Source organism: Melopsittacus undulatus, chromosome 4 (assembly GCF_012275295.1).
Source record: "Melopsittacus undulatus isolate bMelUnd1 chromosome 4, bMelUnd1.mat.Z, whole genome shotgun sequence".
Taxonomy (NCBI): Eukaryota; Metazoa; Chordata; class Aves; order Psittaciformes; family Psittaculidae; genus Melopsittacus; species Melopsittacus undulatus.
This window is the reverse complement of record NC_047530.1, coordinates 19,569,484-19,596,093: the sequence shown is the minus strand read 5'-3', so window position 1 is coordinate 19,596,093 and position 26,610 is coordinate 19,569,484. Positions and strand designations below refer to the sequence as shown.

At 42.5% G+C, this 26,610-nt stretch overlaps 1 protein-coding gene across 1 annotated transcript; it reads right to left on the bottom strand.

Annotated features, from left to right (window-relative positions):
- Window positions 1-2,845: 2,845 nt before the first annotated feature.
- On the bottom strand, window positions 2,846-17,953 carry PPP1R36 (protein phosphatase 1 regulatory subunit 36; the record flags this gene model as incomplete). Its single annotated transcript, XM_005149675.3, has 10 exons — window positions 2,846-3,043; window positions 4,344-4,532; window positions 4,620-4,816; window positions 6,089-6,128; window positions 10,663-10,794; window positions 14,573-14,671; window positions 15,584-15,650; window positions 15,772-15,893; window positions 16,588-16,668; window positions 17,886-17,953. Coding segments are annotated over 10 exons (1,176 nt in total), but the record flags the coding sequence as incomplete, so codon positions are not given.
- Window positions 17,954-26,610: the final 8,657 nt, after the last annotated feature.

The following is a 26,610-nucleotide window of genomic DNA, read 5'->3' as shown; positions in this document are numbered from 1 at the left end:
GGCATGTTCGGAATCCTTTTAAAAATAAAAATTCATGAAAATGGCCAACCTGCCGTGATTTCCTGATACAAAATGGCATGCAAAGTCTATGGGAATAAAGCCAGCAGTGTTATGACACAAGTCTGAGCTCTGCCTGTCATTATCAAGGGTGGGTTTTTCGGGGTAAAATTCTCCTGGGCCAGATAACAGGAGACTGATAAATAAAGCTTGTCAACTGCCCTTTCTGACTCACTCTCTCCTGCTGGAAGGATGACTCACTGTCATGTGTGAAAGGCTGCCAGGTCTTTCTTACATGCTTAAACAAGCATGGGTTCTCTGTGTTAGACATACATTGCCTCAGAAGTAGACACTCAATGCTGAGAAGGCAGCTGGGCAAACGACTCTGCTGACTAAAAGATCTGAACTTCCAGGTATTTCTCAGTTCTTTCTGGAAAGTTCAAGGCTGTTGTTAGATTACCACAGAAAACTTAGATCCAAAGCTATGGCTGAGGGCTTGGCCAACAATCACAGTAGTTTAAACTATGGCTTGCTAGGACCATCAGATTTTACTAGGTAACTGCTGCAGATTGAGACAGAGTTTTCTGTGTGCAGAAAGAAGTAACTGAGACCATGCCTGGTCCAGAGCTGACTTTTGTCCAAGGAAAACTGCATGCCAAAAGCAGTCACTTACTGCTCACTGTTTCATGGTGAGAAAGTAGCTCCATTGGGCTGCTTCCCTTGGGGAACCTGAGGAACCTGCCTTGAATCTGGAGAGGAGAAAACATCATCTCTCAGTCTGAGTAGCTCACTGACTGCTTCTGAGCAATGACAGTGGCTGCTCAACACTTCCTCCTCTCCGCAGTGACACAGACCTTGTAGGCAACTGACAGTGAACAGAAAGCTTCTTTGCACCCAAGAACTTTGCTGCCTATGTGAGTGCATGCACTACCCTTTGGTCTTTCCTGTCATCCTGAGCCCACCACAGGCCAAGTGTGCAACTCTGTGAAATCTCTGCCCCAGGCCGCAGGGACTGTTCACAGATCCCAGTTATTAGCACATACCACAGACTGCATTTCCCTGCAGGAGTGTGGCAAAGGGCACATTCCCACATACTCTTTCTAAAGCCCCAAACAACACCTGTTTGCTTGCTATGATAAAGCAAGGTGCTTTTGCAAGGACTAGTGTACTGGGATGTCAATACACAGATCAGAGAGGGCCCAGTGTCACAGCTAGGGAGACAAAGCTGTAACCATCCTTTAGCATATAGAAGTCTCCTCATGTAGGAACTAAAATGTTTCTCCCAAGACCAAGAGAAGGAAGCTGTGCTGTGCCCTCCCTCAGCTCCAGGTATTAACCAACATCTTGCTGCATCATTCAGTAGGGAAACTATGCTGCTGCAGGGCAATGATACCGCAACTGCCTCTTGCATGTTTGGCTAAGCTGGTAAAAACAGTTGTGCAGGTTTTGACCCAGCTCTCAGAAAACCTGCAATGAAAGCACCATGTCTCCCCTTTGGGAGAGAATATGTGTTTTCCATCCCCAAAAATGTCCAAGAGGTTATTTTAAATATTTTTCTTTTTACCAGAATAGATTTCTAGTGAAAAGCTTGAGAGAGAAACTGTAGGCCACAACAGCCTCATCAAATGGTAAAAGGATTCACCCAACACATGGAAAACAAGACTAGGCCACAGTGCTACTGGGCATGAATATAATGTGCCAGTCTAAGTGAAGAGACTAAATAACAGCTGTGAATCTGCAGTTCAAGTGTCTGTCTCAATAAGGCAGTGCAGGGCCCTGCTATATAAGTGATCTAGTCCCTGGACCACTGGTTACTCCAGAAGTAAATTTGTCATCACAATTGTGCTGTAAAGTTCCATACTTTTAAAAACTGAACCATACATTGCAAGGGAAAACTGTATAATTTTTATCCAGCATAGATATATTTGGCTGAAAAACTTCCAAACCATCACTGACATGTCAAATTTCTCCCCTCAACAATGCTGGAAATATTATTTTTCTGATTTTCTTTCACTGTTTAATTATCCGTTATTTTTTCATTGATTCTTATTAACTGTGACAAAATCAGGATTTCATCCTAAATTTTCCTCCTGATACTAATGATCAGCATGTACAGATAGTCTTACAGGTAAAATTATACCATTTCTTGATATGGATTAATTTTGTTTCAAGATACTAATATCCCAACTGCATATTTTAAGTTTGAACATCTAAAATCTGCTTTCCCAATAATGTGAAATAAATAATAAAAAATATATATACATAATTTAAAATAGAAACTTAAATGAAAATTTGGTAGATACTTTAAGTAACAGAATTTCTTTTTGCTATACTTATTTCACAATGAGTCATATACCCAAGAGCAAAATGAGAGATGATGGAAATAGAATAAGAAGGTAAGATAGATAGAATAATAGAATAGATAAGAATAATAGAATAAGAATTCTTATTGAATGAAGTAACTTCCTTCACAAGCAAAACTTCAGGAACTTTTACACCGTAGTAAGTCACATCTCCTGGTTGCTTTGCTAACCCTTTAGAAATAGAGAGTTGACATTAAAATCTATAATCATATCCATTTGCAGGTGCTAAAGTACTTCCCAAAATAAGTCAGTAAAATAATCTCTGAAATGGTGCAATGGAGGCATTAAGATGAAGGTGGAACTGTTAGTGACAGAACCAGGAATTACAGTCCAGGTTTCCAGTCACCCTTGTGTGCTGAACTACCCCACCTCTGACAAATGAGTTAGGCTTCTTAAGCTGCAATTTCCAAGTGATTTACTTAGCAACATGAAACCACGTCACTCAACACAAATATCACGTCTGCTGGCTGCTCTGTTTACAGTCACCTTCTGCCACTGCTCTTCAGAGCACAGTGCCTTGAGTACTGAGCCTGTTTTGGGGGCTTCCCAGAGGCGGCAAACTGCAGTCACTCTTTTTTCTCCTTTGTGTTTCCTCCTGCTCAACCTCCTCCTCCTCCTTTTTCTCCTCAGATGTGCTTATGAGAGATTGTAACTCACTACAATGAGCTCCAATGATGCCCACCCTGTGAGGAAACATCGTGTTAATCTGCTTGACACATTGAAGCAAAGGAAAACAGGAGAAAGGGGAACAGATTTGAATGTTCCTTAGGTAAACCCGCAAGGAACCTTGATTCCTTTAGCAGAGAATATCTCCTCTGCCACAGGTTAAAAACAGATCACCATGCTTATACCGTCAGTACCTTACATCATGTTTCTGTCTGGAGTGTACATGTGCACAATAGGAATTGCATACATCCAAGAGAAGCTCAGCACTCCCTGGAAAGTTTGGCCCTGTTGCATACAGATTACATGACTGTGCATAAGCTATAAAGCCAAGACGCTCAGGATGCACCCAGCTTCCAAAGCATGCATAAAACAATGACATGTGAACTGTAGCAAATTTCACACTCTCAAGAAATACCAGACTCACTGGTCATGTGTTGTAGGTATGTCCAAAGGTTTTGCATGCACAGAGCTGTAGTATTCATTAGATTGCCAGAACTCTGAAGATCCTGGCAAATTAAGGCAATTCTCAAATTCTAATTTCCAGGCAGAAAAAGCAGACTTATGAGGGAAAGCCTTACAAGAAGCTTTACATACATTACAATAGAGCAAAACTGATTTACAGGGGTCCTGTTTACATTAGTTACTACATTAAAAAGTCCTGTAGTGATACTGTTGTTAACCATAGCTGGATGGGTAATGTAATTCCTCTCAGATAGCCTACCCAGGCTTGAAAGATTTAGACTTCATAAGAATAAAAGGTCCTATTTCTATTACAATCCAAATTATATTTGAAAAATACAATGTAGTAAAATTACTATTTTTAATAAAGTATATCAGTAATGTCTGATCAGAACATTATTAAAAATTAAAAGTCAAGAAGAAATATGAAATGGGAATGTATCGTAAGAAGGAAAAAAATAAACATCCTATTTTGGTGGCAGGGGGGTTGGAACTAGATGATCTTAAGGTCCTTTCCAACCCTAACTATTCTATGATTCTATGATTTTGAGAGGCTTTGATTAATTTCTGATCAAATTTATGTTAAGGCATATTTCCTTTCCCCATGAAACTTCTGAGTTTTAACGAAGCACTACAATGGACAGTAGCTGCTTTGCCATCAGCTAACCAAGCGTGCTACCTCTGCAAGTTTCAGGCTTGTTCAGGTCTCTCAGGACTCACACTCTTGTTCCTCTGTAACTCCTATATAGACCAAGTCCTCAGGCCAATGGCCCCTCTCCTGGTGAGGAACAGCTAGCTGTTTGACATCCTTCCTCATAGCACTATCAAATTTGTTTATGCAGAGAAGTAGCCCCTTACTTGTTAGTGAACAATTCAGAGAAGTCTGGCAGGTCATCACACGTGTAAGGTTGAGGATCCCTAGCTTGACAGTCCTGGTTCTGGAAGAGGTATTGAGCACTGTCCTTTGGTAAGGGCAGCAGCGTGCTCAGCACTGGTGAGCACTGCTGTATCATGGTGCTTATGGAAGGATGCTTGTCACGGCCTTTTCTTGAAAGAAAACAAATGCAGGTGTTAGTTCAGTGTATTCTGACAAGTCAGGTTCCCTAAGGACACACCACAGTGTTAGATGTGTACCTTGGATACAGCAATTGTGCAGTATTTGCATCAGCTGTTCCATTTCCTCGTTCCTGCAGCTCAATATTCTTCTTGCCTCTTAAGGCAGGATTGAACACATCAGAGAAAAGAAGCCTGCCGATTTCTTCCCGAATCACTTGGAAGTGCTTACGTCTGAACACAAGCCAAATCACATAGCTGCTGAAGTTGTACAAGCCCTAAGTGGAAAACACAGACCCCTTTTTCACTGGGAAATAGCCCAGAGTGCCACTGCATTCCAGAGTGCAGCTGGGTATGACTGCACTAAAATTCCAGCAACCATATGACATCAACCTTTACCATGCCTGCATCAGTGAAGATTTGAAAGGGCTGAGTTTTTTTAAAGGTGTGCAGACAGATGAGGCTAGAAACAGAGTTAGCTCAAATGGATTTAGTCTTGCCCAACTCAAACCAATTTGGCTTAGTCTTGCTGCTAGAAGACTAAGGCAATAACCTGAGATCACCACCCAGTTTCCCTCAATAATCAATGGAAAGAGACTGATGGGATGAGTCATTCTGTGGGGGCTCCTATCACACACATCTGTCTCAAGAGGCAATAATTCACCCGCTGGATGAGCTTCTCTTTTCTGCAATGGCTGTCAAGGCAGCCAAAAGGCATGGTCTGACTGGACAGCTCTTGTTTGGGCAGCTGCAGGTAGACAAGATGATCCCCACCCTGAATGACAGCATTGTGATCACAGAAAATATTACTAGCAAATATGAACTCATCGCATCTCACTTCCACATGTCTGCATACGATTAAAAAAACTCAGAATCTATCTTTTCCCTCCTATTTAACATTTGTGATCCCTGGCATAAGGTGGTTCAACTCTCAGTAAACAGAATCTCTACTAAGTCTGTTCTTGAAAAGATGGCATTGCTGCGACTGCTGTGTACCCTTGGAATTGAGCCCAGAGTTCCCCTCTTTCAAAGAAAGGCTTCTAAGTTCACGAAGTACAAAGTATAACTTGGGTCCAGCTGTTTTGTATTAATTTGCTGTGAGTCTCATAAGTGGCTGATGGAGCTGTATTTTGCAGGCTACAATAGCTTACTGGCATGTAGATATGTCACCAAGGGCAATGGAAATGAAAGAAGGCTGTAAAATTTCTTACCTACAGAGATAAAACTATGAGGCCAACAATGAGAAGAAATCCATATACCAGACTTCCCAGAGGGACCTCAGGCTATGGTAGGAACTGCCTGGGGTACAAAAGTCACAAAGGGAATGAAACTCCCTGGCTGAGGGCTCCAAGGGAAAAAGGCTTGGGCTGAAGGGCAAAGAGACAGTATTTTATAGGGGCATGTAGGCCCTAGAGGTAAAATTTTATTCAAGGGCTTCTGCTTCTACTGGGGGAACCAAAAAGGAAAGGAGCATTTGGATATGCAAGGGAGAGACATGCTCTGGGCTGACACTCAGTCACACTCTCCATTTATCTTTCTGTCTTTCTTACCTCAAAGTAGCTCCGATCTTTCTGCAATGATGGTTTTCCCCTAAGGCAGTGAACAAGAGCACAAAATTAGTAGCAGCAGTCGTCTTTTCAGTTCTCTAAACAAAGCGTTGAATATGACTCATGGGGCTATGCCAAGCTAGCATTTCACCAGAGCAATAAAGTTGTTGCTGATAGATCCTCATTACGATTGTGTGGAGACCCATTGTCCAAGAGAAAGGCAGGACTTCTGCACTGCCTCAGAAGGAGAAAATGCAAAATATTGCATGGCTCAGTTAATTAACTCCGGCAGAGAACAAAGCTGGATGTGATGAGTATGCAAGGCTCCCCTGCTATGCTATCTAGACTGAGCTCTTTGCATGGGCCTCTCTCAAGTGGTCAGTGCTGATCTAATCCAGTTCCTACTGAAGTCAATTAAAAAACTCTTACTGACATCACTGGAAGAGCAACAAGCAGAGCTACCGAGGGCACAAAGCCAGGTCAATGCTGGTCATTAAACATGAAAACTAGGAAGGAGATGCCTGATGTATCTCCAAGAAGAAATATAAAACATGCCCAAGAATGACAAAGGGCTTTTGTTATAGAAGCAGCAATTTGCCCAGTGGAAGCCTGAGAGATGCTCTCACCACCCACTTGAGCTCAGAGATTCTCACACAAAGCCAAATGACTGTTCATTATGGTAACAGCCATTAAAGCAGAGGGTGACACACACATCCCAGCAGCCTCTCCATTCTCTTGGAGATGGCACGGCTCACCCACAAGTAAATGAAAGCAAATTTTCCCTGTTAGCCTACAGATTCCCCACAGATCTGGCTTGGTCCTGCTGGATGCACAGGAAAGCCTGTCTCCACATCAACTCCCATGATCATGACTCCTGTCATGTCCCTTATTTTCCTGGTAAAGTTAAGTGTTCCACACACCCGGGGTACCCCCAGCTGCCATCACACCAGAAACACCAATACAAAGCAGATAATGAAGATAATACCTTTCAGCACCATAGCAATATTTATCAACTTCTCAAATTTATTTATTGATTTTTTTTTATAAAGAAGACCATGTATCTCCCTACCTGGCTCCCACCAGCCATAATCCCACCAACACTTCACATATTGTGCAAGGGAATAGAAGCTTGACCCTGCAAGCATGGTTTGACTGTTTTCCAAAGCAGAACTCCCACAGCTTGGAATGCTTTTGATTCCTTATGAGTTCTGGTAAAGCACATTATTCTGTCTTCAGAGTACTAGAGCAGAGAAACCTAAAGTGACTCCAGCTAAAATGTGAGACCTAAATGTGAGACCCAAATGTGAGACCCAACTTCACCTTTCAACATTACATAGCTTGTGCAGTGTCTTATAACCAGTCCTTAGTTTAGTAGAGAGTTAAATGTAGAGGCCAGCAACAGAAAATAATGCTAATAATTAGAGTCAAATAAGGCCAGGGGTCTCCACCCTTCTTTCTCCCCGTGCTTTCTTCCCTGGGGTGAGGTATTAAGCTAAGAGACCTGCTTGAAGCAAGGTTTCCTAAAGTAAGTGTAGAACTAGGAGGTACCTCCCATGTCTAGGGCACAGTTGCTAATTACCTAGGAAAATACAGAAAGGGTCAGGAAAACATTAAACTTGCAACCAGCTTCAGGACAGGACTTGTAAGAAACATGAAAGAATGAGCAAAAAGCATCATATTACTAGTGATATGGTCATATTGATTTCTCAGAGCTGTGAATGGGGTCGGATGAGTTCATGCATAAAAGAAGAGGGCAGCACAGCCAAGAGCAAACAGTGTAGTAAGATGGCGTTTGGATGCAAGGTGATAGTGGCTTCAGACATCTATGAGATGTACATAGAGGCACATGGGGAAGAAATGTGCCATTGAACAGCTCCCTCCACCACAGCTGTGACTCCAGTTGCTCATGGATCAAGCCAGCTTCAAGGATCAGTAAGGGCTGGCTTGATGTTTGTTCCATTGATGCTTGCAGCTTTGGGAACACTCTGTATTTTTCCCATTATAACAAATGCCCATAAGGAAACTGGCACCATGAAAAGGTTGCACAATCCCCATCAACTTGAAAGGAGAAAGCCAGACACACCTATTCCTTCCTCAGCATTGGAGGCACAAAAGGACTAATGCTAATGTACACAAATAACAGGTCTGGAGGAACTCTCTCAAATTCCAGTCTGGGATAGTATCAAGATAGGATTTTAATGTTGCATTTTACAAACCATGTAAATGGTTAAGATGAAGATGCTCTCCACCTGAGCCTCCCTTTTTAAAATTCCAGAGAAAATCTTACATGAAAAACTGATAGTTTCATGTGAACACATGGACATTTGGCAGATCTGGAAGAGAAAGCAGTTTACCAACATAACATAAGCTTTCATTAAAATGTTGTCATGGTGAATTAAAGCAAAAAGCAAAACTTGAACAACACCATGAACACGTAGTTGGGTTATAAGAAAATACAGCAAAACTGGGGATGGCACATTATCAATTTCTCAGCTATTTAATCTAAACTTTTTTTCAGGTTAAAAACTCTCATCAAAAGTATATTTTCTGACAGTTTCCATTTTGATGAAGGACCTGTCCCATCCAAAAAAGTGTGCTCAAAAAATTCCCAACCATCTTTTATAATTAAGAGTGGTAATCAGTTCTGTCCTTTAGCTTTTGTATTTGGCAGTTCATGTAATGGTCTGGGAGGATCCAGATAACATTTAAGGCTAAACTGAGTCAGCCTGGAAAAGATTGTACTTATATAATTGCAGTATGGTATGGGAAGTGCCCTATATTATAACACACTCAGCATTAGCCTAACTCTGAAGTCAGCTGTAGTCAGCTACCGCCACCCTGTTATGAGTAACTCAGTGAGGTCTCTATACAGCACCTTACATCACGCAGGCTTTAAGACACAGCTTTTTTACAACCTTTGTGTTTTCACAGCCTGGACACCGACATCTCAATCCACTGCCAGCCTCTAACCCCCCTGTGACGGAAATATTAAAGAATACAATTGTTTCAGCTCTCTGCTCTCACTCCCATGCTGGCACTTTTTTCCCACTGGATGCCTTGCTTGCCTCAATCCTGCACATTCCCACCCAGCAGGCAGTAAGTGAAGAGGCAACAGAGCTAACTAGCCCGGTATACAACAGGCTGTTTTATCCAGCTGCTCCCAGTTCCTAGATTCAAGTTACTTTCTGCAGTAAGTTCCTCCAACTGCAGACATTAGGGCCACCCAACAGAAACAATGAAATCCTCCCAGTCCAACAAGTGAGAAGGTTGAGAGGATGTTTTTGCTCAATAGGAACCTGGGAACAAGGATCTGGCAAAGAAGGCTGCTCCCAGGAGTACCTGGTGAAATGCTGATGTGCCATGACGCAAGGGAACACATCCTTAATTCTCAGGGCCCAGCACTTTGTGGGCTGGGACACACTAAAATGAAAGCCCTGTTGGGACAGGTTACCTTGTCCTCTTGATTAGAAGGAAGCCCAGGTTCCCCCACCCCAGCCAGGAGGGAGGTTGCCCAGGGAGGGTGGCAGGAAGGCAGGTGAAGGTGTTTCTGACTCCTCTGGGGACTGGCAGCAGTTTCACATCAACCAGCAGAAAAAGTCTGCCTGAAACTGCTCTAAGATCCCATGGGACTGGGGTTCTGGGTGGTAACTGCCAGCTCCTTTTTACTGCCAGGGGAAGGAAACATTGTGCAGGAACATAGATGGCTGACAAAGGACTCCACAACACTAGCACAGCGCATGATCGCTCTGTCATTACGTTCTCCGTCCAATAACCATTTTTTGTGGTGTTTAGTTGCCATTCAGGGCTAAACCATAAGACTTTCATGTCCTTTTAAAACTCCCCCTTTCTTGTGCTCATCATTCCATCCAATCTGGCCTTCTTCAGTTTCTTGTTTAATTCCCTCTGTGGATTTCTCTCCCCTATCAGTTCAGTGCTGGAACCGTTGCATCTAAAGAGAAGCTGATCTTCACCATTCTGAAAAAGCCATGCACTGTCTTCCCCACTAAGAAGTAGAAGACCTACACTTCCAATGCCCAAGCACAAACTCTTCTTGTCTCTAATTCCTTCACTTACTACTCTTCAGGAACATGGTCTCCTTCACTTACTAGGCTAGTCTTATACTATCTCATACTTGGCATAAAAGGGAATTCAGGCAGGGATCAGTGGCAACCAGCAGAAACATAGTCATTTGCTGTCAAGGTTTAGTTAAGAGGAAGTGGCAGGGGTAAGATCCAGGGCTGGCACCAATTTTTGCCCTGCTGACTTTCACATTGAACCTATTTCTTGCTCTATATACATAGCAAGGCTTCTGCCTACCAGGGAGAGCTTTCCAGTCTGGTATTCAAAGCTCTGCTGCAACTCATTGTGGCCACTCTTGGAGTTGGTTTTAGGATGAGATAGAGCTGCAGGGAGATCAGGACACTTCTCTGCCCCATGATCCTTTAGTCCTCTGTGACTCCTTGGCTCACAAGACATTTATTACCCTGGGCATTAGCTTGTATCACTCAACAGAGGCCTTGGCCCTGGGCTGCTGTGGCCCTTGACATAGAGAGAGTCCCCAGAAGGGACTGGCTTACTTTCTGCTAGACTGCTGTGCCATGCGTCGTCCAAGGATAAGGTTACAGTACACCTTGGCAAGGTGAATCCTGGACATTGCTATCTTCTCCAACACATTGTCCATTTCTGTCTTCTCAAAAGATATCATAGTCCTGTTGAAAACAAAAAGGGAAAAAAGTGTTCAGGGGAGGTGCTCGGACAGAAGGGATGCCAGAAAGAGTGACTGCTCTGAGAAGCGAGCCTTCGTTTTCATGCACATAGACCAACATGCTGCATGATACCACTGTGAAGAGACCCCACTGTGGCAAGCCTGGGTTCAGATGCTTCCAGCGCAGCTTGGCAATGCTGGTGGGCCACAAGACAGTTTCTTACTCCACACAACCTATAAGCTGCATACCCACAGCCCGTCTTTGATCCTGCTTAGCTTATTAACCCTTCCTGCAGCCTGCATAAAAGCCCTGGAGGTGCATTTAGCTATCTCCAGGCAGAGACTCTGCCACCGGGTGCCCTGGAGCAGTTGGTCTGGCTCATTCAGAGACAGCACTCACTCCTCTTCAAAAACACACAAGAAACGCTTTTGGAACCGCCTCTAAACAGGAACAGCTGCCACCACAGGCCTGTATTTTAAACCAATTCAGATCAAACACTAAGGAATGCTAAACCAAAGAGCTTTTTATTTCCTCTGCTTCCCCTGTAATCCACCTGAGTATCTGGTGGTGCCTGGGAGTGCTGCTAGCCTAAAACTTACCAGCCTCCTTTCACACTCAGGAGAGTTGGTTTTATCTGTCCTATCACTGATGGCCTCCAGCTGTAAAGCTTCCTACACAATCCATCTTTAATAAATTAGGACAATTACTCTGGGCTCTGGATAATTGCTAATAAACTTCAGCAGATTTTCCCCAAAAGACATGAAAGGGTTGGAAGCAGAAACAGAAAATAAAAGGGAAAGAAGATGCAGGACAGAAATAATAGCCCTTGTTCCATTCATGTCTCATCCACCGCTGGCAAGTTTTTGTAGTTAGAGTCACTATTTCAGAGGTGAATACTCCCAAGCTGTCTGCAGTGTGGGAATGCCTCATGCCCACTGCTTTGGAAAACTGGTCGGTTATTTTTGAAGTTAGTTACAAGATCTTCCCGAATCTAGAAAAAGCCAGGAAAGTCTCAGGCTTGGATTTACAAAGGATCAACATGGCATCAACAAAAGACAAAGACACAAGAAGTCGAAGATGTTCAGATTCATCCTGATAGGAACCCCTTTCAATACTTTGTCTTCCAAAGAAAGTTCAACGCACAGAAGCAATGACTTCTGAAGCTAGGATGGTCTTAGATGTTTGCTTGAGACAATGTGGGCTAGGTTCAAGACAGTTGAGGAGTTCAAGCTAACTCAGGCTAACAGGCCTGGCTCCCTGTGGACGAAAGTAGACCCAACAGCTGAGTTAGGCAGCCCAAATGGCAGGAATCCCAAAACACACCAACTAGGAGCAGGAATAACCAGTGCTGTTTTCTGTGTTGCACAGGGTCTACAAGAAGAGCAGCTCGAGAACTGCAAGGCCATTGGATGTGTCTGTCATACAGGAACATGAGGCTGATAAAGCACTAGGTGGGTCACCAAGCCTGTCTCCAACTAATCTGTCTGTCAGTTAACTAGGAGCAAATTATAGGTATCACTAATGTGAAACATGAAATGGTACCAGCAGGTCTTGTCTGCAGTCTGTCTCTACTTGTGGCACATAGGCTGTTCTACATAGGAAAGCAAGAAAGCTTCTATAAAATTTATAAATATAAATTATATCTTGAAGGAAGGGGGAGGGAGTTTTCATCCAGAGGAGACCACTCACAACAGCCCTGAACATTGGATTTATGTGAGATAGATACAGGAAACCAAATGGCTATGCAATTTTTTTCACATTCTCTCAAGTACATCCGCATATCACAAACCCAAGGATTCTTATCACCAGTGTAATTTTATGTCATTATGATTCTATTATGTAGTTATAAAATCCCTTTCACAAGCTCACGGAGCTCCACCTTCAGAAACAAAGTAGTTTTCTTGTCTGCCCCCACTGCTTCTAGTGGAAGACCATTCCAGATGTTTACTCCACAGGAGGTAAAAGTCCTTGCTACATTTGATTTGAAGTATATCACATACCAAGTGCAGAATTAGACCAGGTGGATTACAGAGGAAATGGGAAGTTATTGCATCTCTTTTCCTACTTGAACAGGAAAAGAGATGGAGTATCAGAAAGCTCCTCACACCATGGTTAGTATCTCCCTGCTCCTCCAAGTCAGTGAAGATGCTAAAACAAGTAAGGATGAACTTCAACATTAAATAGGACCTGAAATTGCCTTCTGTCATTTTATTTTCCTTCCTTGTATTTATACTTCAGTATATCAATATCCTGAATTCCTGCTTCTGCGTGGTATTTTTCTTTAAGCTTTTCTGATGTTAGCATAGTACAGTATGCAGGTAATCCTGACAAGAAAGCCACTTCCCCCCAGGTGAGGCAATGAATTTAAATGAAACAGTATTGTAGAAGTGGAGAGTAAGTACATGTTTCCCACCAAAAGGCACTCACTTTGGGAACACTGCATGGCAGAACACACTGAAAAGTCTCTCCTGGCACTGCTTATAGCTGATACCTACTAACCAGAGCCCTCTTGAACCAAGAAACATTGCAATAGATCCAAACTTCTCTTTGTTTCAGTCTGGTTTTGTATTTGCCACACCAGTAGATGATACAATCCATATTGAGGAGTCATGATCCATGGAGTGGCCTCCTTGTCCTCTACCAGCCAAGAGCAAGGGTATCATTTCGTAAATTGTGCCCCAGAGCACTTCAACTGAATCTATGATGTTTGTGTATGAAACTATGCTGATGGGTTTATTTATGAATTACTCCTTGCACAATGAAAGAAACACCTGTCTACATCTATGGATGTAGAGCAAATCAATTCCTTAAGGCCAGCAATCCTCCAACAGTGTTGTCTTCAATCCAGATAAATCAGCCACTCTTTATAGCCAAGCTTCATGAATTGTGAAGTAAGCAATCATTAAGTGTTTTAAGAAAATCAGTTCTCAGAAACTGTTACAGACTCCAGAATGTCACTGAAGTTTCTTACAGTCATGGTTTGTAATTCTGTAATGCTTTCTCCCATGGCATGTAACCCTCTAACACAGCAGCTCCTAAACTATTCCCCTTCCATTCTGCAAGGTAGCAAGTGTGGTCACACACCCTTACTTGGGAACTGCTTTCCTAGCATGTATTCCTCATGTTATAACATGTTTCTAGCACCTAAGAGTCATCTGAACCTGCTTTGCAAAGTATTTAGAAATGAAGTATTAAAGTGATGTGACCCAAAGCACAAATTAACACCCATCAGAGTCAGGTGTGACTATTTGCTGCTTTGTATTGCAAGCAGAAATGACTGGATGCTAATGTTAATACTGGGAAATGTCATTAAGGGATGGTAATTCAATCCAGGGCCCTCACACAGATTTAACGTTGGTGGTAGCAGTAATGATTTATTCAAATTGCAGCATTACCTTGAGAAGCCACATTATTTGGTGACCCTGTTGCAGCAGGAACTGGATCCTGCCACCATCTTGAAAGGGAGATTACGGTGATGCTATGCCATGTGAACAACAGTGCATGCTGCTCAGGGCAAAGCTGGGGCAAAGTGGAGTTCCAACCCTTCCAGAAAATCTATCTCTACATAGTCAGAGGAACTTATGTCTTAGAGAGTATGGGAGACATAAATGGTGAGACCAAGGGCTTTTTCTCTGTACTATTTGATATACTAGGCCAGTACATCAAGCAGTCCTCATTCACACAAAGATTCCCACTGATTCTGCCATGAAAGACTGCCCTGTGATTCCAAATTTGCTGGGGCAAGCTCTGTGTACTTACACCCCCCAAGTCTTGTACTCACAAACTCAAGGATCTGTATTTCTTTTCCAGGGCAATTTTTTCCAGGTAAAAAGATATGTAGAAGAGCAGGGCCATGAGGAAGTCATCTAGTTTCTCATTCCTAAATGAGAGGTAGAAAGGTTACTGTGAAGTCTTCAGATTTACAAATACAGACACTACCAGACCATTATGAAAAAGAACAGTCTCTGCTCAAGAGCCTGCATAATACCAAATATTAGCTATGTGGATAAGACATATTTGTAGCCAGCACTACACCTCAAACTAAGACTTTGAAGGCTTTTAGAGAATTACTAATAGAGTCCAATAAACATGATAAAGAATTGATTCAATTGGATATTACTAGACATACTTCCAAGAAGAATGTTTTCTGCACTGAAGATACTGAAAGAGTGGCATTAATTTTCAAAGGAAGAGGGATACAACTCAGACACCTCTTCCTTCTGAAAGGACAGTATGACTAAGGCTCAACAAGGTCTAGAGATGCATTCCTAAGTCAATGACAAGTCAATGACTGTAGGGCCCTGGTGACGACAGGAATATGCCTTTGAGAAATAATGTTCCACCTGCTGCCTCCCTGCTTATAGCCTATAGAGAAGTGATGCTGATAAGTGACAGCAGCAAATAATGAGCCCTGAAGCTCTTACATAAACAGCAGCAGGACAGGAAGGAAACCCAGACTCCCAGTCATGTTAGCACTCCTGGTGCACACAGTGTTGCGGATGTGCTGGCTCACATGGAATTTAACTTAGAGTAAAACTGGTAATAGTCTTGGGATATTTAGGCCCAAGTTCTTGGCTTCTCTTAGGTAACAGAGTGGAAGGCTTTCAAACAGGTGATGAGATTATTTCTCTGCACATGTCGAGGACAACATGCATGTGGTATTGTTTTCCACTGAACCTTCCAGATGAGATTTTAAACCTCTGATATTTCACATTCTACTTCTCATACACCCTGGTCCCTCCCCTGCCAGCTACACACAAACAATTCTCAAAACAAACTCTAAATGACATACCCCATAACTTCTTCAAATGACAACATGTGATGTGACTCATGTGTGTCTTTCAAAAGCAAAGCAGCATCTGAAAACATACACAGGAGAAAAGCAATACTTCCTCAAAAAAATTGCTAGTGTTAGTAGAAATAGCACCCTAATTTATATGGGCGATGCCTTGCTGATACGAAATACCAGCAATTACTCACATTTGACATCATCTAACGTCACATATTCGTGTGGTACCCACTGGGGTACCATGTGCAATTTTCCTTCTTTGTCAGACAGCTTTCTTTCAGGGAGCTTTGGACTGCAGTCATCTTGGAAGACGCTGGTGGTTGACCAATACATAACATTTAAGGACACAGTGTTAATTGCAGTCTGAGAATATTAAGATTATCTCCTTGGTATGTATTGTCTTCTCTGCACTTAGTTTCAAAGGAACAGGCAGTGAAATGTGTTTGGCAGGTATTCTGAACTAACTTTCAGCTAATATTACCACAAAACAGGCTGGGGATGTGGAGGGAAATAGCACATTTCACCTCTAAGGTTGCGTCTGAAGTTGTTCTTTTAGTTGCTAATATAATAAATTGCAACTATATTATTTAGATCAAAGAGGTTTTAAGCAATGGATGAAAGTCAGCTATACTGTGTTATGAATTTATAAAATTAATATTAATAATAATAATAATTTAATCTTTGAAGTGCCTTACACAGATGAATTAATTACCTCACAATACTCTTTAGAGTAGATGACAATTATTACCTCATTCTAAGTGATCTGGAAACAAAGATGCTGAATGACTTTACCAAAGTCATACCAGGCTAGTGCCTGAGCTAGCATTCAACATCGGGCATGTCTGGCTCTGTCTTTACGTTCAGACCACTCATCCACCCTGTTGAAATGACAGCTGGTTTCCTGTTTCATGTGCTTTGTTCAGGCATGATCCTAAGACAATGAATAAAAAGATTCCCACCCAAATGATCTTGTTTCATTTTGAGCCAGACTAGTCAAATTGAAATACCTCTTTAATGTCCTTACACGTATTTCCTGGAAGAGAGTATTTTTAACTTCTTTAAGGTTTTTCTCAGCTGCTGGACTGGAGCTGAAATATAGAGTATGGGCATGCATTAGTATGAGTTTAAATTACTAGCAGCAGTACAAAAAGGTCAACATCCTATGATACAAAGCTATATCTACTCTGAGGTCTGACACTAAGAAAACATCTGGGTTGTGGCAAGGTCAGGATGAGACACTGCTTTTAAAAATACAGAAGTAAGAGTAATGGGGTTTCCCTGGGTCTTCCTGCTCTATCTCCTGCTACCACGTGCACTCTGTCATGTGAACTTCTCAAGCAATGTCCCGAATGGCTTTAGGAAGATTTTACACATAAACTGTTCCATTCCAGAGCTTTTATTTGGGATCTTTGAGGGCAGAGACAGGCAGAGGTCACCAGGGAGCTCACACCTCTCCCTGGAGAGCTACTGGGCAGAGTCAGCAGCGTTCCCAAGCTCAACAGAAAAGCTGGCCAGAGCTGCTGAGACACAGAGCATGAGAGGCACCTACAGCAGTGTGTGACCAATAGAGAGGTGAGCAGCCTGCTTCCACCATGACAAAGGTCTGGAAAATGCCCAGCAGGGCAGGCGGCAGCAGCGGGCAGTGCATGACTGGCCCACTATAGCCGTGCTACACCATGCTCCCTGCCCTGCACTTGAGAAGAGAATAGGAGGGAGACAGTTTGAGTGTTGGGGTCTTTCTGCCTCAGTGGTCTAAATGGCCTTAAAAAGTCCTAATCCACAGTTGCCACAGACATTCAAAGCACAGTTATGTGGAGTTTGGCCCCTGTAGAGCTGTGGTTTCCCTAAAGGTCTGCAGTACTCTGGTGCTCTCACCATTGCACAGGGTCAAACGTAACACCGGCAAAAGAGAACATCAGTCTGTGGACCTCCACATATAGACACCCAGGGTGGCATCTGGCCCTCAGATCCAGCACTGCTGTTCCAGTGTATTGTGCGTGATTCTGACACATGGCAGAACTTGCCACATACTTTTAGCCATTCCCCTTTAGTGGGTTCGGCTTAAAAGCAGTATGAAGTAAATGTGTATTTCTGGTTTTCTCTGTTAAGGTGATGCCACAGAGAGTCATCAGTTAAGGAGCTCCAGTCTCAATTAAAAAAAAAAAATAAATAAAAGAAAAAGCAAGAATTTGTCCTGTAGTCAATGTTCAGGTAAAAAAAAATATTAGACACTGATTTTACCTTACTTGGAACTGCTGTATCAAGGCCTAAACCTGCATAATTTGAAACTAAACATCTTTCTTACCTTGCAAATTCAAGGGTGTTAGTATCATCTTTCCAGTACCACACGCCTGGTCTTACTGTCTGCAGAAAAAAGAGTACATGTCATAAATCTATACTCAAGTTCTCAGCCCAGCAAGTTGTTTATCATGCAAGCACTGTGCATATGGGCCAATTTCTATCTTTCTTCAGTTTGCTTTTCACCCAGATGTTGTTTGTGTAAGAGTTATTTGAACAGAAGTTCTCTGAGATTAAAGGTTGACAGCGAAAGAAAGAAAAACATGTATCTGTCCTTTTTTATGTCTTTCAAATTATGAATAAATGATTGAAAATTTGCTAATGAACATCAGTTCTTTGATTGCCAGTGAATCAATAAAGCCTGAGAAATCAAATGGAGCCACACATTGAAAAACTAATTGTTACTTTTATTTAATAATATCTATGTAATTGTAGAGACTAAGTGTCAGGAGAAAGGAACATGTTATGCATTTTCCTGATATTCTGAGAAGTTTATATAAACACCAGGTAGATGGTTCAGAGGACACTGGACAAAACGACTTGCAACAGCATTTTACAGTATCCGTATGTTTTTTTAAAAATAGTCATTAAAAAAATCCCCTGGAAATAAATAAGAGGTATTAGTCCTTTCTTAATTAACATGAGAGACTTGCAAACCCTTACCTACTATTTGCAGGTCACCTTTAAAGCAAAATTGCTCTTATTGCTGAAATCCTTCTGCCCACAAATTTGAATTGAGTGAAGCTTTAAGGCTTTCTAAGTCTTTCTGCCAGGTACTATTCAGCCAGCCAGCTGCAAGGCTCCCACAATTCTTGCTCAATCTAATTTGGTAGCAGAGTGCTGGATATGGGACACCAGAGTAATTTCACCTCCACAGCCAGCAACCCATGTAATGGTTAGACCACAGAGATGGCTCTAATCCTTTGACAAAAAGTGGTTATTTCAACTTGTCTGTTCTAGCCTTCAGTTCCATCTCTCCAATACTGGTTTACAACTCTTGGATGAAAAGGGCCGTGCAGGTGCTGTACCTTTATTTTACACACAAGGGATTATGAACTACAGAAGAAAAAAAGAAAAGGTGGTAGTACAGCATAGCTTCAAAATACAGCTCAGCTGCTTCTCACTATTATGAATAGCTGAATGACTGTCCCCAGCTGCTGTGCTCCCTGACTGGAGAAGTGGGAGAGGTCCCTGCCCTGCCCACCCCATACAGCCCTCCCATGTACCCCAGGATCTGCTGCAGAGGCAAACATGAACGGCAGCAACAAGATGGAGCTGGAAAAGGTGGGGAGACTCACCGGTAGCATGACTGGTAGCATGGAAGACCACCAGAGCAGGGGGCAAGGCAGGCACTGTTTCTGGCAGTATCCTGGTAACAGCCTCCTGTCCCTAGGAAGCACAGATTCTAACACAGAAGTCCCCCTTCAGCCTGCTCTGTTGGCTGGGACTCACAGTCTGTGTGCTTTGCTCCCTCCCAACTCTTGCTAAGCAGCTTCCTTGGGTAACATTTTAGTCCAAACAGGAGAATTAAGCACTTTCCATGCAACAGCATCTCCACAGCCACTCACTGGGCTCACTGTGTTTTTGAGGGGTGGGAGCTGCAGAGGTTTTCGTGGTTACTGGCCCAGGACCAGCAGCAGTGAAGGCAGCTGTGCCTGCCCCCTCTGCTGTGGGCACTGATGTCTGTACAGCACTCTGAATGTTAAACATACTTTAGTTTCAGACTTTACAGGATTCAAAAGTATATCTACAGCATCTCAAGTCTGTGACATGACCTAGGTCCCAACACAAGCAACCAGCTCAAGTTGCACCTGGAAATAATTCCCATACACTATGACAGATTGCTTTTGAGGGAGAAGTTTTGATCTTTGAGATACTGTGAAGCACTTGCTTTTGCAAGCGGAGAATCTCTCATACTAGTCATTCACAGTGGGTCAGTGTTATATATAACTGGTACTGCTTAGATCGCACCCAAAATTAGTACAAGTTATAGGGACAAAAGCACTTTTTGGCAATAGAAGTCAAGTCCCCATGAAGGGTGAGGCTTCACGTTACAGCTAAGCCAGCCTAATAGCTAGTTGTTGATGGAAGAGGCATTCTTTCTCCCTCCCACCAATTTTTACAACATTTATCTTGTGTTGATTCTTTATCTTCTCTGTCCCCACAGCAAGGCGGCTCCCTATGCTGTCAAAAATAGTAATCCAACAAAAATAAATAAGCTTTCTGTTGAGTTAGCATTTTACATCAGCTCATGGTGGAGTCAAAGAAGGGCCAGCAGAGATGCAGATAAAGACAAGGGGACAGAGGGAGGACCACACTTTTCAGTACATCTGGTCAGCTATAAGGTGAAAAGCAGACATAATCTAGGAAAATTTTGTTAGCATAGCTGCGCTTGGCCAGTATATACTTTGAAGAGATGACAATACTTGACCTAAGACTTTTAGATAAGTCAGTTCAGTAAGACAGAAGGAACATATCCTGTGCTTTCAGCTCTTAAAGTTGGCATTCATTTTTGCAGTAGTTTCTGAGATGCTCATCATCACATGAAAAACAAATGGGGAAAGAAAATTTCTTTAAAATAACTTGTCCCTAACTTACCCCCATTTCCATAGCCCTCCAAACACTGCAACTATTCTCCTACAGGTACTCTTTAAAGGTTTATTCATGCAAACAGAGTCAGCCCATGGATAGATAAGCAAAAAATCTCAGATCAGCCTGAAAATTCAGCTCTGGCTCTGTCCTCTACAGCCATCTCATCTCACTCTTTTCTTTTTTTTTTTTTCCAGTTGTATTGTGTATGTTTTGTTTCCAGTTGCTATTACAGGCTGCCAAGTACATATCCGTGACTTGGCAGACGAGGTACATATTTAAGAGGATGAGAGAAGCAGGTTTATAAATGACCTCAGATCTCACCCATGGCAGTCAGGCAGCACTATAGAAATAGGCTCCCCACCAGGAGAAAGGGGGAGGTATGAAACTGGTAGCTTGTTGACTCATTTGTGTAGAGTAGTGCTGTCATCAGCCTCAAGAGACCATTATCCCATCTTTGGCTCCAGTAGAAGTTGTGCCAAAAGGACTGGCAAAAGTAAAGGCAAGAGTTGCAGATACTTGGGCTACCTATGTTAACATTCACAGCACAGAAGGTAGGGGAGACAAGCCTTCACCTGTACTAATGTTGGCAGAAAATTGTCACAAAAACCCCAGACTAAAGATGGGGAGAAACTAAGACTCAGAACTACTTACAGAGAGAACAACTGTGAAAGAAAAGGCTGGGGCTGAGAGCTAAAGACAGAGCTGACTAGGCAGGGAGGGAAGGCCTGGGAATCAGGGCAGCACACAGGTGAACTAGGGGAAAATTAATATAAATCCAGCAGGAATTTACGGAGAGTGGGACAGAATTGGCTCTAGCCCAGCACATGGACTAGGACAGGTAACAGTTTCAGAGGGAACCCCAGGGCAGGAGACTTGGGATACTCAGAAGCAGCACTGTACTACCCTTCACCAAGTGTTTGCTGGAGGAGAACAGAACAGCCCAAGTATTTAATGAGCTAAGGCTGCACAGGTGCGCATCCAGCATCCCACCCATGCTGACTGCCCAAATGGGTATCAGTCTTGAAAAACAATTAGAAGCTTGGCATTGTGTGGCAAAGGAGATTAGTGTCTGCTGGATCCCTGCTTCAGCTGTTGCAAGAGTTGGAAGCTGTAAAAGGAGTGAGAAGATTAGAAGTGGAATTAAGGTATAAAAGTTAAAGCAGTTGAAGGCTACACGGAAACTGATTTCCACATGGGCTTCAGTCACAGAATGCCAGGTAAATCAACCTGCATTCAACCCTAATGACCATTATTTGCATGCTCTTTTCTTTCTGAGCAAATGGCTTGGCTTCGTGGAATTCTGAAATGCAGGACTTGGTATCCACAGCTGTGACAGAAGCCAGTGGGAACTCTGCTTTGAACAGCCTTAAAAAGCATTTAATACTAAGCTGTCTGAAAAAAAAAGGCTCCTTGTCATCTCCAGGGAAGACCATGTAATAGACACATGGCGTCTGGCTTTTGCTGCTTTATCACCGTCTTTCTGTGGGAATTATGCACATCTCAGGAGTGAAAACTCAACTGATAATATTGTGAAGCACTTGAGATGTAATGGTGATGCCCTCCACAGGCAATCTCCTAAGCAATAATTCTTCTCCCGAACCGAGGCTGGAAAGCACACAGAAAACAGGCATCAAAACAGTGCCCTACAGAAGAAAAAAAAAAAGGAAACTGTTACTGCATAATTAAAAACTGTTCTAAAGCACAAGCACAAAGCAAGCAAGAAATCAGCTTGTTCTGATGGTCATAATTCTGAACAACTGACCCTGCAGCCATAATAGGCTTCTTTTAATGTTGTCATGTTTGTGTCCATGTGCATCCCAGTAGCTAGGAACACTTAACAGTATGTGAATACATCCATTCTTTAAGTATAACTGATGTTTCAGTTGGATATCACACCCAGAAAATAAACACATGAATAAACTCAACAAAATTATCACTGACTCACCATCGAGCCATTCACTTCTTTTCTGCCTCTTGTTTCTTCTTGCTCTGTCAGGTCTGTCTTCCATACCCACCGCATTAATTTCCTCCTCTTTTCCCAGAGTCAGTTAAATGACAGGCCTGGTTTCTCTGGGCATATTAGACTCTGTGTTTGCGCATTACTGTTTGTATTAGAAACAGAAGTGCAGAATTTAATTTCACAGTAACTAATTCTTAGTCCATGACTACACCATTTACCTGCCAAGTACTTCCACCTGCTCATTAGAAACAGGATCATGCCATATGAATGGAATAAATAATGTCTTCAGGCATGATACTATGAACACCAGTGTGTTTTTTCACTTCAGATTTGTGCAAAATTGAAGCTCAAAATTTATTGGTTTTAGCAATTTGCACTGTTTTCACATATCAGCACCACTGCATTTCAGTCACATTCCTTGGACCATGCACAGCAAAGCATAGTTAGACAGCTGCACTGTAAGTCCTGGAGAGATACTGTGTCTACGTCACATCCTGTCTTCCTGGGACACCAGCACTAGCCTTGCTGCAGATTCACAGCCCTGTGGCCTGGCTATCTGCCGCATTCAGTGGTGGCTACATCCACAGCCACAAACTGGCTAAAGGTGTTTGATATGCAAAGGCAGCAATGGCTGCCAAGCCCAGGTCTAAGGGAAATCAGGAGGCAGTGACTGCCTAGCACCACTTACGGGCACACAGGCTGCTTTTGGAAAGCCAGAAAAACCAGCTGCACATTCTTTTACTGAAATCCTCATGCAATTACTTCCTCTGCATTGTTTTATCAGAAGAGATTACTGAACATTAGCAGTTGTCAGCTGTTTTCATACAGCTAGGCATTTGCCTTGTGCCCCCAGTAATCAACCTTTTGTCACTAACATGCCTCTAATGGAAAGGCCAAAGTATTCAAATGTACCTCATACTTAGTAGGTATTTTCAAAACTTTTATTTTGATTCTGTATTCTGAGGTACTCAGAAATCTACAGAGCTTAACAAAAATGTCATAGGCTATTTTCTAGTTCTGCTGTAGGATATAATAACCATCTACATGCTACAGAATTAGGAAAACAAGTGAAAATTTAATATAGAAGTACTATAGGCAAGATCTTCTCTATTCAACTCTATAAGCTCTGAAGGTAGTTTTTGCAGGGAACTTCTTCACTTTTCATTTTAATTTGTTACAGGACTTACTGGCTTATTAGAATTTTTAGTTTAGTTAGCCTCCACCTGCAGTGCTGGGGATAGGACTAGGGACTTACTAGCATCAGTTCTCTTTAACCAGACTGTGTTGATACATTTGCAAACATGTTGTGAATGAGATCTGCAGCAGGAAAAGGATTCTGCCAAATGAGAGATAAATGTGGTTTTGATAGAAATAAGCTTACATTTTTAGATACAGCCTGGAAAAAATAATGCTGTGTTCAGCTATGATGTGGTTGCTAGAGTGTCAGTTCAGCCATGCAACAGCTCGTACAGGGATTGACTTAAAATATTTCATTATGATTGCCAGTGAATAGCAAGACAACCAAGACCCTAAATCCATTTTTTAGTCTAGAGTACTGCCTGAAACAGATAGCATTGGCACTGCTAGAAGTCTTTTTGTTCTTCAATCTTATTAAAAATAGATTTTTAACTGCTGACCTGCAATCATTTGGAGCAGCAAAATTTTGAACTGCTCCAACAGACAGGGTACAGGTGCTGCTAACTGTTACTTAAGCATAAGCAAGAATGACCTTATGCTGCTTGGTCCAGGATATAACTGCGATCTATCAACTTTGCACTGGCCAACACACACTAAACCAAGTCCTGAATGATGGGAGAGAGTGTCTTCAGCAATAGAAAAGGAACAAAAATTTCCTATACTGCTATTGATTTTCCTTAAAAGAAAAACTACAAGAAACATGTTGGCTCTTAAAGGAAAATTCACCCCCTCTCTGAAATTCCTGGCTCATGCTGTTATTGGGAAGACAAGAAGAACCAGCTTGTCTGTGTCTACACCCTACTGATGCAGGAGAGAGTAAAAGCAAATGGGTCATGCAAGGGTGGATCAGGGTTTTTTAATACTGCTGTTTCATATGTAGAAATGAAATATGTTGTTGCATCTGGAAATGCTGGCCTGCCCAACTATATAATCACCATGCTGCTGCAAGCAAAATCTACTCTGAAGGCAGGTCTATGCTATAGGCTTCTGCCTGCATAAATACATGGATGAGAGTGGAGGAGAGATGTGATACCTGACCCACATAGGTGTGCTAAAGCAGCTTTACTAGCATAACTTGTTTTGCTGCAGGGTAGGGAGGGGTTGTAACTTTCTTGTGACGAACAACTGCAGAGCATAATTTTGCTGCTGTAAGAGCATCCACATGTTTTGCTGGTTTAATATCACAGAATTCCCATGTGCCAAGGTACAGTGGCTGGGATGTCAGCAGAGATTAGACCACTGTGTGCTTTCTAAAGGGACACAGTAAGGGAAATTTAGGGCAGGAAGAAGGCAAAATAGGAGACCTGGAACACCTTTTAAGTAAGTAGAGCTTGAAATGCAATGCACTGACAAGACTAAGAAAAAAGAACTTTAAAATATATCATGTCCTAACTGTGAGTGTAAGGACATGCTTTTTAACATGATGCCTTGTGTTTAGCCGAAGTGCAGAAACTGGAAATGTGAATTGCCTGAACATTTCCTTTCTTTTCGCTGTTCCTCGTATGTATCTCTTGGAGTGGCTCACAATGGAGAAGACAAAATTTCTGGTGCAGTACTAAGATGTCACATCTTCAAAGTTGTCACCCCTGGCTGTGCCCCAACCCTTCAAGGAGAACCTCTCAAATAAATGACAGGCAGCTCCCAAGAGAAAGGCTGCCCAGCCTTCAGGGTGCTATGCCATGTCTCCCGAGAGATAAAAGGAAGGCTGCCAGGATATATTCATTCCTGCCCTTAAGATAGTATCACAAGGGATGAGCAGGGCTGTAGCCTGTCTGCTAAGTCCTGTGTGCAAACTTCAAACAGATGCTCTGGAGGCGGCAGGGCATGGGGCTGACTCACCCAGCTGGCTGGCTGGACTCAGCCTGCCCAAACACGTCTCAGCGTTCCAGCTCCTGGGTGGGTTGCCCCCAGACACCTCTGTAGTCCTCAGCTCCCTCCAAGGCCTCTCACATGGCACGTTGCTGCAGTAATGCTTTTGGGCTTTGTCTTTTTCTGTCTCTTCCTGCTCCCCTGCAAAGTGAGGGTAGGGAATTGCAGGGTGACCTGCATCACACACAGGAGTGATTGCTCTGCATTGCTCCACACCTGGATGCACCATAAGTAAGGCGCTAAGGCGCCTAAGGTTTTAATTTGGGTGATTAAATTATCCAGTATTAATGCTACAGGTGTTCTTGTATAATACCATCCATACAAACTCGATCAGCAAATATAAGGAGTTACAAAGTTATAATCACTTTATATCCTTCCTATGGGCTTGGTCCTTTGCACAGCCCTGTTTAAGAATAAGCAAGTTCAGAAACCCAGGCCCGTGGTTTTGACAGAAGACGCTGGCTTTCCTAGTGAGTCAGGACAGTACAAAGGATGAGAGACATGGAGCACGGAAGCAATGAAACTGCAGATTTTAGACAAGATTATTTTCCTGGCTTTGCCAAATTCATTTGAAATGTGCAACTGCTCCCCAGAACTACATGTACTCACCAAATACACCTATTTGCAAGCGAGGAACAGCATTTTCCCCTCTGACATTTACTTTATTTCTTTAAGAAAAGTGTGGGGGGGGGCAAATGTAGTCCCACCAAGTCTATGGGAAGTTTCAACTAATAGGATCAGAGCTCACGCTATGGTAAGTAAAATATATTGAAAATCAATTCAGAGTTATTCTTGGTTTTATAAACTAAGTGAATGAATGAGAGGAATCTAACTCTGAGCCCTTCAAGTTTCCTGCCACTTGCATTTTGGGGGCTTGTTCACATATTTGAAAAGCTACTTTGTGCCTCAGGACTTAAATCCTTTTCCAGTCATACAAGCCAGCAGAAGTTTCTCATCTTTCACATATCCCACACACAGTCCAGGTGTGTCCACACTAAAAAACATCCCTTTCCAAGGGGAAAATAAATAAAATAAATATATACATACACATATACACATATGCACACAATTTCTCCAGTGTTAACCTGCTCATGCCCTCAGCCCCAGGGATATT